We start from the raw sequence: 10,215 nt of genomic DNA on the forward strand, positions 1-10,215 counted from the left end.
TTCTATATGCATTTTTTATATTTGAAGCCCCCCCATATATAGGGAAATAGTCTGATTTAAAAAAACAGTATGTCGAATGAAAGATGTATATAAATACTACTTCTCATGAAAAAATTGTATTGATCCATACACTTTTCAATAAGTTATAGCATAATAAAGTTAAAAATGTAAAATACAAAATCGAAAATTTTCACACAAAAATAGCATTCGGTAGCCATTTTCACCGTGAAGATAAGATAAAGTCCGAAATTTTTTTTTTTCATGATAAAGCATATTACATTTGCTTTAATTTAAGATATATATAAAAGTGTCAGACCTTCCGGAACATTTTCAAAAGTTAAGTTGAAAAAGTTAATTTTTTGTGAAAAAGTTGTCATTTTAAATCCCCCCCTGTGGGCAGGTTAAGTGTCAGATTTACAAAAAAAATATACCAAATGATAGGTAAAGACATCAAGCATCTATATAAAAAAAAATTATATTGATATGTTCATTTTTGAAAAAGTTACGGCAGTTTTTAGTAAAAAAAATTGAAAAAATTTCGAAAATTAGCGATTTTTAAATTTGTAATTTTTTTGGAGGTTTCCCTCATTTACGGGGAACGAGGGAAATTTTTTCAATTTTGAAGGGTAATGTCTTCGACTAGATACAATTTGTGATCTTTTGACGTATCGTTGAAAGAAATCGGTTCGGTGAGAGCTGAAAAAGAGGGGTAACAGACACAAAAAAAAAAAAACATCATAGTAAAACCCAATACCTTCTCAGCTTCCCATCGAAGCTAAAAAAAACATAGTAAAACCAAGAATTGAAGCTAAAAATAAAGAGTCAATTTATTGTAATTAATAAATATAACTTAATTAGATAGTATTATTTGAATCTTGACTATTGTCTCTAGACATATTTAGGCGGAAATTGATGGAAAAAATCACATCATCATAGTAAAATCAATACCTTCTCAGCTTCTCATCGAAGCTATAAAAATTTCTTTTTAAAAAAGTTTGGTGAGTATAGTATAATAATTGTAAAAGATTATATAAAACGTTCAATATTTGATAATTTTATATGGTTATACTTTGAGGAAAGATCAAAAGGAGAGAAAACAAACACTATGGGAGTCAAAAACATTTTTACTTTGATAAAACTTTTAGGATAAGTTAGGGGTATATAGGTGTTTAGTAAGTAACAAAACCATTTTCTATTGATCTCATTATTTGTTATAATGAAACTGTTTACTTATTTATTGAACACTATAATTATATATTATGATTGATAAGTATTTTGGAAGTTATCAACGCTTTACTATAATAACTTGATGCGAGACGCAAGTTTGCTTATTCTTATTTCTAGGCATTTATAAACCGCGCTACTTCTCCCATCCTAATATAAAAGTGCTAATATTTTTCAAATACTGATCATAAATTATTAACAACCAGTCATTTACTTAGTTAAATTATTATTTTTTTGAATCTAATTAAATATATAATACATAAACATATTATGTTTCTATTTAAAAAAAACGGTAGCACAGTGGGGTCGAGGCACAGTGGGACGAGGCATAGATGGGACAAGTATAGATGATATCTGACAGTGATTAAAATCACTATCATAAGAAACGCTTCGATGCAAATCTGTAGATAGTGTTTCCTTTAGAGAAATTGGTGAAATATTTTAAAAGCAACATGAACTCTTATTTCTTTAATTATATCCTGATTAGTAGTTCTTTGATTTTAAAATATAATATATGAATAAATACTAATTATAGTTTTTAAATTTAGTATGAAATTGTGAGGCCAGCTATGATGTATGGTTAATAGTGTTGGGCGGTTGATAAGAAAGTAGAGCAGAGAATAAGTGTAGCAGAGATGAGAATGCTTAGTTGGATGAGTGGAGTGACTAGAGAAGATAGGATAAGGAACGAGCATATAAGAGGAAGTATAGGTGTTGCGTCAATCGTGGATAAGATGACAGAAAATAGACTTAGATTGTTTAGTCATGGTATGAGGAAAGAAGAATCGAAAGCTGTAAGAACAGTTATAGAAATGAATGTTGAAGGAAGAAGAGATAGAGGAAGACCAAAAAAGAGATGGAGGGATGCTATTGAATGCGATTTGAGGACAGCTGATGTGAGCGTAGAAGATGTGGGAGATCGTGTCAAGTGGAATCTTAGGATAAGGGTGCCCGACCCCAAGTAGTTGGGATTAAGGCAAAGAAAAAGAAAAATATTACCAGATATTCCGGTGGCAATTGACATAATATGATTGTTATTTCGGAATGTACAATTTAGCGTTTAGTTGGGTTTAAATAATATAGCGTCAAATCAATTACCTACTCTATCGGTTGTATCTCAATATACACTACACTTTAATGATACAATAAATAAATAAACTCACACATACACACATATGCATTTATAACATTGTGTCTAATGTAAGTATAACATGATAAAAAGTAACCGTAAAATGAAAAAAATGGAATATAAATTTTATTACTCATATTAAATGTAATGTAACTCGAAAAATATTTGTTTAAATGAAAAAATATAAGATTATATTTTTATTTATAATTGTCTTTTAAACAACTTTTGTGCGAAACTTTTTTTTGTAAGTTAAATATTTTTTTTTGAGAAAATTAAGAAAGCTCATATTTTTGAACTTTTGCGAGGATTTAAAAAAAAAGCTCAATTCCAATCTTGAGGACTATTAGTATGTCATTATACATATTTTAATTCAACTTTTAAAAAAACAAAATTTTTTCCGCAATTTTTCCTTTGTTGACTGGCCTAGATGTCAATTTTAAACTTGTAATTGAGCTAAAAGTTATGGTAATATATTCAATTTATTTTACTATAAACTTTCATAAATCTTTATCAAAAATTTTTCATCAACTTTAAAGAACCAAAAAAATAGGTTAAAATTGAAAATTTGGACTGATTATTTTTAACATATTAAAAATCAAATCAGTAATAATTTGAAAACAAATTTTTTTTTCTTTTAATTATTATTTTATATATATAATTAGTAATAATATAAAAAATTAGAAGTGATAGAAATAGTCTACTTGCAGATTTGAAAACAACGCGAAAAGTTGATTTAGAAAAGTATATTTTTGCTTCTGATGAAAGTTCCTTGTAGTCCAGTGCATTTTTTTATAGTAACAAACAGTTTTTATTGAAAATTATTGTATCAAGCCCTTTAAATTTTTATACACGTAAAAGTAAAGCAAAATATAACTTCTTTATTATTTTTATAATTTCTCCGTTTAAATTACAATATTAAATATCAATTTCATACTAAATTTAATAATTATAATTAGTATATATTCAAATATTATATTTTAAAATCAAAGAACTACTAATCATGATATAATTAAAGAAATAAGAGTTGATGTTGCTTTTGGAATAATCCACCAATTGCCTAATTAAAACAAAAAAAAAAAAAGTTTGTTGGGAATTTTTTCTGCTATTCTGCAAAATTACTCCTTCGTTGACTAGAATGAATCATTAAATAGAAAATTTTATGAGAATTAAAACAATGTTATTTTTAAGATTAATATGCAGTCAGAAAGTTTTATAATTATTATTTATTGTAAATTTATCAGAAAAACTCATTATTTTTTGCATTTTTATCGTAATAGAACACTTAAATAGAAATCATAGTAATCATTTCTAAGTAATTTTTGATATTTAAAAAGATTCTACTATTGAAATATCCAGAACTGAATTAATTTTAATGATTTACTTTAACTAAAAAAAAAAAAGTTAATATTTTGAATCCCTCTTGTGGGCAGGTAAAGGGTTAGATTTATAAAAAAAACCAAATGATAGATAAAGACATGCATCTAAATAAAAAAAAATATACTGATTTGGTCATTTTTGATAAAGTTATAACAATTAACAAAGTTATAAGTTTTATACACTGGACTACAAGGAACTTCCATCAGAAACAAAAATATACTATTCTAAATCAACTTTTCGCGATGTTTTAAAATGTGCAATTAGACTTTTTCTATAACTTCTAAGTTTTAATATTATTAAAAAATAGTTTTTACATATAAAAAAAAATAATTAAGAACAAAAAAAATTGTTTTAAATTAATACTGATTTGATATAATATTTAATATTAATTTGATTATTAATAAGTTAAAAATAAGGAAAATGACATATTTAACCAATTTTGTTAATCGTTTAAAGTTGATTGTTGTAAATGTTTATAAAAAAAAAAAAAAATTTATTTTACCATAACTTTTAGCTCAATTGGTAAGTTTGACATTGACATAATTAAATAGAAAATTTTATGACAATTAAAAAAATTGTATCGTTAAGATCAATATGCAGTCAGAAAGTTTTATAATTACTATTTATTGTAAATTTATCAGAAAAGCTCAATATTTTTTTGCATTTTTATGGTAATAGATAACTTAAATAGAAGTAATAGTAATAATTTCCTAGGAACTTTTGTTGTTTGTTGAAAAGATTCTATAATTGAAATATTGAGAACTTAATTAATTTTAATGATTTACTTTAACTAAATGTACCAATCAAAACAAAGTTGTTAAAAAGATTTACTCAATTGAGTTTATTATAAAATTTGATTATATTTGTAAAAATCAATTGTTAATTCAGGAGAAAAAACAATCATTTTTTTTAGAAATGATTTATATAGCAACACGTTAGAAAAAAATTTGAATATTATAGTCTAATAGTAGCACACACAAACAGAGTAATAAAATTATTAAATTACAAAGTAAAATGATTTAATTTTGTAGTTGAAACCTATCATATCAAACTTCATTCGTTAATAAATATTTTGAAAACATTAGAAATTAATGATTTTAATTGTCTTTATGGAGACGATGTAATAACTAACTGTTTAATTGATAAATTAGAATTTTTTTTTCAATTTTTGAGAGTAATATCTTCAACTAGATACGAATTGTAGTAATTTGACGTATTGTTGAAAAAAGTAGGTCAAGTTAGAGCAGAGAAAATAAATGATAGTCACAAAAAAATATCTTCTCGGCTTTGCATCGAAGCGAAAACTTAAAATATAGTAAAATAATTTTAATACGAATAAGAAATTTCTTCTTGCAAGGGGCGACTAAAGTGATGGGATCCTTGATCTTTATTGAAGTTATTGAATCTAAATGTGATAAAAATCAAACGAGTTAAAATTTATACTAACTTAAAAAGAATTAAGAAAAAATGCAAAAAATTCATTGCCATATGCGGGTTGGAACCTCGTACCCCAAGCGTGTAAAACATAAATTTTACCAACTCGGCAACCGTACGTTGCTTCCGGCGGTTGAAAAATTGGCTATTTAAGCTAGTTCAAATTTCAAAGTTATTTTTCTCGACTTAAAAGAAACAAACATATTTAAATAAGTTTAACTATCTATACTATATCAATTTTAATTTATATAATATTTATGAAAATCTGTACTCCCCTTGTCAGGTATTTTAAAATAAAATAAAATACAAAACCCAGAATTTTAACACAAAAATAGCATATTTTTGCATACGGTAGTCATTTTTACCATGAAGACAAATCCAGAGGTCAAATTTTTTTTTTTCACATTAAAGTATATTACATAAGCTTTAATTTAAGATATATTTAAAAGTGTCAGTATTTCCGGAATACTTTCAAAAATTAAATTGAAAATATCGTAGTAACAATACGCATGTTTAAAGTTTTGACCCCCCTTGTTAAAGGGGTATGATCCGATTTACAAAAAAAGCGTGCCAGATGAAAGGGGTATATAAATATTTATTATAAAAAAATAATAATATTGATCCATACATTTTTCCAAAAGTTATATAAAATATAAATTAAATAATATAACATATAAAATCGAGATTTTTTTCACGGAAATCGTACGTTTTTCTTTAACTTTGATGTCCGTTTTCACCACGAAGACAAGTCCAGAGGTCAAATTTTTTTTTTTCAAATTAAAGTATATTACATAAGCTTTAATTTAAGATATATATAAAAGTGTCAGTCTTTCCGGAACATTTTCAAAAGTTAAGTTGAAAAAGTTCTACTTTCTATACGCATTTTAAAAGGTTTGCACCCCCCCTGTATAAAGGGAAATGGTCCGATTTTAAAAAAAAGTATGTCGAATGAAAGAAGTATATATAAAGTATTTATCATTAAAGAATAAAGTTGATTCATGCATTTTTTAAAAAGTTATAGCAACATAATGTTAAAAAATGTAAAATATAATATCAAGAATTTTTTCACAAAAATAGCATATTTTTGCATACGGTAGTCATTTTCACCATGAAGACAAGTCCAGAGGTCAAATTTTTTTTTTTCAAATTAAAGTATATTACATTAGCTTTAATTTAAGGTATATATAAAAGTGTCAGTCTTTCCGGAACATTTTCAAAAGTTAAGTTGAAAAAGTTAATTTTTTGTAAAAAAGCTACCATTTTGAAACCCTTCCTGTGGGCTGTTAAAGGGTCAAATGTTCACAAAAATATATAAAATGATAGGTAAATATTTAAGGTATCTATAAAAAAAAAAATTATATTGATTCGGTCATTTTTAAAAAAGTTATGGCAATTTTAAGTAAAAAAAATTGAAAAAATATCGAAAATTAGCGATTTTTAAATTTGTAATTTTTTGGGGGATTTCCCCCGTTTACGGGGAACGAGGGAATTTTTTTCAATTTTTGAGGGTAATGTCTTCGACTAGATACGATTTGTGATCTTTTGACATATTGTTCATCAAAATCGGTCCAGCGAGAGCTGAGATTGAGCGTTCACAGACACAAAAAAATAAAAAAATAAAAAAACACATCATAGTAAAATTAATACCTTCTCAGCTTCGCATCGAAGCTAAAATTAAGTTGATACTATTTTAAAGAGAAAACCAAATACTTTTTAAAAATTATAAAACATAGGATACTTTGAAAGCTTAAAAGAAAAAATTATAATGTGTTACACTCTTAAAAAAATTATGTGAGATATAGTTCAATTAATCACCTTGTACCATCTTAATGTTACCGTCAACTTTCAATTTTTTATTATACTTAACTTTATAATTATCACTATGTAACTAATTTTCTTTCGACATCTCTCTTAGTAGAAGGGCAACATCGCCTTGAAAGTTCTTGTCATTTTTATGTGTTTGTCCTTCAAAATATTTTTTCTGCTAACCAATTAGTTGAAAGCACTAAGTCGTAAGCAAAAATTAGTGAAGAGGTAGGAGAAAATATCGCATCTAAACAATAACAAGTTTTTTAGCAACATGCCATGCATTATATAGCATGTCACAACATTTTCAAAGCTCCAAAATACGGTATTGCAGTTTTAAATAAAATCAGGTCTATTAATAAAAACGTTGCGAGCAGTTTCATGAAATAGTTAATGATATTAAAACCAAATTTTTTAATTCATTTTTTTAGTAAACTACAAATTAATCACAAAGTAAACATTGAAGATTAAAATAAAATTTTGATATACTGGCCCTATTCCTTGCTGCAATGGGCATTTATTGCAAATTTTTCATTCTTGCCTTTATGGGAAATTTATTAAAATCAGTAAATAGAAAAATAAAAATCTCCTATTCACTAATAAAAAAACTTGTTGAAAAAAGAAATAGATGTTAGTGGACGCATAAAAGTTTAGCCACAATATAGGAATAATAGTTTACCATTAAGTATAATTATTGTAGCGAACTAGAAATTCAGAAGTGAACATCGAAAATTTCACCAAATTTTCTTTAGATAGTGAATATAAATATTTTTTATTAAAAACCCATTTTATATCGTTTTTCTGAGTGGATAAAATCGGAAAAAACCCAGTGGGTTTTTTGAGGTTGGTCTATTTCTCAACAATTCAGAATGAAGACTTTTTTGTTTGCATATCCCATAAAAAGTATAGAATTTTCAAATGATTTTCAAGTATAGGATTTTAAAATATGTCCGGTTCACTCTTGACGACACTACAGAGAATAGCTACATTCAGCTGACTGCTGAAATAAGTGTGATTTATATTTACCTGAACTTATCACTCATATAGTTTAAGTGACAAACTTATATAATAGTCTAGAAATTAACTTTAAGAAATATTATGTCTAATGATATATCTATGATTCAATGATATACCTATTTAATCTTGGAAAGGGTATTTAAAAAAAAATTTTTTTACCCTTTCCACTTTATATCAGAGGCGTCATTTGAAGAACAGCTGACAAAAATGATGTATTTTTCTTAAAAAAACTATTCAGATTAATAATGTTTGTAATTAACATAAATTAAAGATTTTTTTATTCATTAAAGTTTTGTGATAAGTACTTAGTTGATAAATATATCAACAACAATTGTTCCAAGCCCTATCAAATTTGGTGTATTATTGTGTACAAAATAGATAAGAATAGACTTAAAACTTTCATTGTACTTTTTATTGTATGAATAATAATTAAAAATGTATCTTTTGAGTTTTATTTAAAATATTCATTTTTCTTTTTGTTTAACTAACCTTAATATTGTTTTTACGTAATTTAATATGCCTTTAATACTGATGGTTGGACTACCTTCTAGTGGTAAAACAACTAGAGCATACGAAATTAAAAATTTTTTTCTGAATACTTTAAAAAAAAATGTTTTCCTTATATCAGATAATGAAATAATCGCACAAATGGGTATGGACAAGAATGTTTTATTCTTAGGTAAGATTGTAAATTTGAAAAAATTTTAGTATGTAATTTTGAAGTATTTAGTCGCTAAACTATTTCATAAACATTTTTATAAAAAAAATCAGAGATAATCAAATTAATCAGACATATATTTGTTGATAAAATAACAAAATAGTTACATTCTTATTGTTAGGTATAAGCTATATTATAGAATCAAGTTTTTAGCTTAATGACTAAACCATTAGTCAAATAATTGCCATAACTTCTTTTTGTTAGGTTTCCTTTAGTGAAAATAATAAACTTATGATAATAAAACAATTTTTTTCAGAAATGAAAAAAGAAAAACAACTTAGGTCTATATTGCATTCTGAAACCTTAAAGTGAGTGATAACTAACAACTTTTAATGATTTACTTTACAGATCTAAGCGACTATTATAATTTTTAATTAAATTTTACATTTTTGTTTAATAATCCTTGAGATATTGGAATAGATTCAAAATATATTTTGTTATTTATTTATACCCACTCAAAGTATTCAAATGTTTTATACTCAAAAATATTCATAAGCTAAGCCTATCATCATTTTACATTGTTTTGTTAGGAAAATTAAAAATACCCAGCACAAGGGGGTCGCGGCACAGTTGTGACGTGGTATAGTTGGATCAAGTATAATGATATTTGACAGTGATTAAAATCACTATCAAAAATAAACGCTTATTAAGATGCAAATCTTTAGATAGTGTTTCATTTTAAAAAAATTGGTGTTTTATTCCAAAAGCTACTTGATCTGCTGGTTCCTTATTAATATCTCAATTAAGATAAAGTATGTCGAATGAAAAAGGATTTATTAAAAAATATTATTTCTCATAAAAAAATTGTGTGGATCCATAAACTTTTCAATAAGTTATAGCATTATAAAGTTAAATATAATATAAATAATAAAATCGAGAATTTTCACACGAAAATAGCATTCGGTAGCCATTTTCGCCGTGAAGACAAGTCCAGAGGTCAAATTTTTTTTTTTCAAATTAAAGTATATTACATTAGCTTTAATTTAAGATATATATAAAAGTGTCAGACCTTCCGGAACATTTTCAAAAGTTAAGTTGAAAAAGTTAATTTTTTGTGAAAAAGTTGTCATTTTAAATCCCCCCCTGTGGGCAGGTTAAGTGTCAAATTTACAAAAAAAATATACCAAATGATAAGTAATGACATGAAGCATCTATATAAAAAAAAATTATATTGATATGTTCATTTTTGAAAAAGTTAGAGCATTATTAAGTTAAAAATATAAAAAAAAATTATTTTACAAAAATCGTAATTTTTTATTAACTTTGATGTCAACTTTCACCACGAAGACAAGTCCAGAGGTCAAATTTTTTTTTTTCAAATTAAAGTGCATTACATTAGCTTTAATTTAAGATATATATAAAAGTGTCAGACCTTCCGGAACATTTTCAAAAGTTAAGTTGAAAAAGTTAATTTTTTGTGAAAAAATTGTCATTCTAAATTTCCCCCTGTGGGCAGGTTAAGTGTCAGATTTACAAAAAAAATATACCAAATGATAAGTAAAGACATCAA

At 25.4% G+C, this 10,215-nt stretch overlaps 1 protein-coding gene across 3 annotated transcripts in view; it reads left to right on the plus strand.

Annotated features, from left to right (window-relative positions):
• Positions 1-8,209: 8,209 nt before the first annotated feature.
• Positions 8,210-10,215, plus strand: part of LOC126897565 (protein KTI12 homolog) — a 6,553-nt gene continuing 4,547 nt past the window's right edge. The window contains exons 1-2 of one of the 3 annotated variants that reach the window (XM_050671281.1): positions 8,210-8,666; positions 8,962-9,013. In XM_050671281.1, coding sequence (XP_050527238.1) covers positions 8,504-8,666; positions 8,962-9,013 — 215 coding nt within the window. In that variant the 5' untranslated portion in view covers positions 8,210-8,503. The remainder of the gene's footprint in view (positions 8,667-8,961; positions 9,014-10,215) is intronic. The other 2 variants (XM_050671271.1, XM_050671289.1) reach the window with 2 other exon arrangements.

The sequence above is a fragment of the Daktulosphaira vitifoliae genome, unplaced genomic scaffold, assembly GCF_025091365.1.
Source record: "Daktulosphaira vitifoliae isolate Bord-2020 unplaced genomic scaffold, ASM2509136v1 Scaffold_1, whole genome shotgun sequence".
Classification (NCBI taxonomy): domain Eukaryota; kingdom Metazoa; phylum Arthropoda; class Insecta; order Hemiptera; family Phylloxeridae; genus Daktulosphaira; species Daktulosphaira vitifoliae.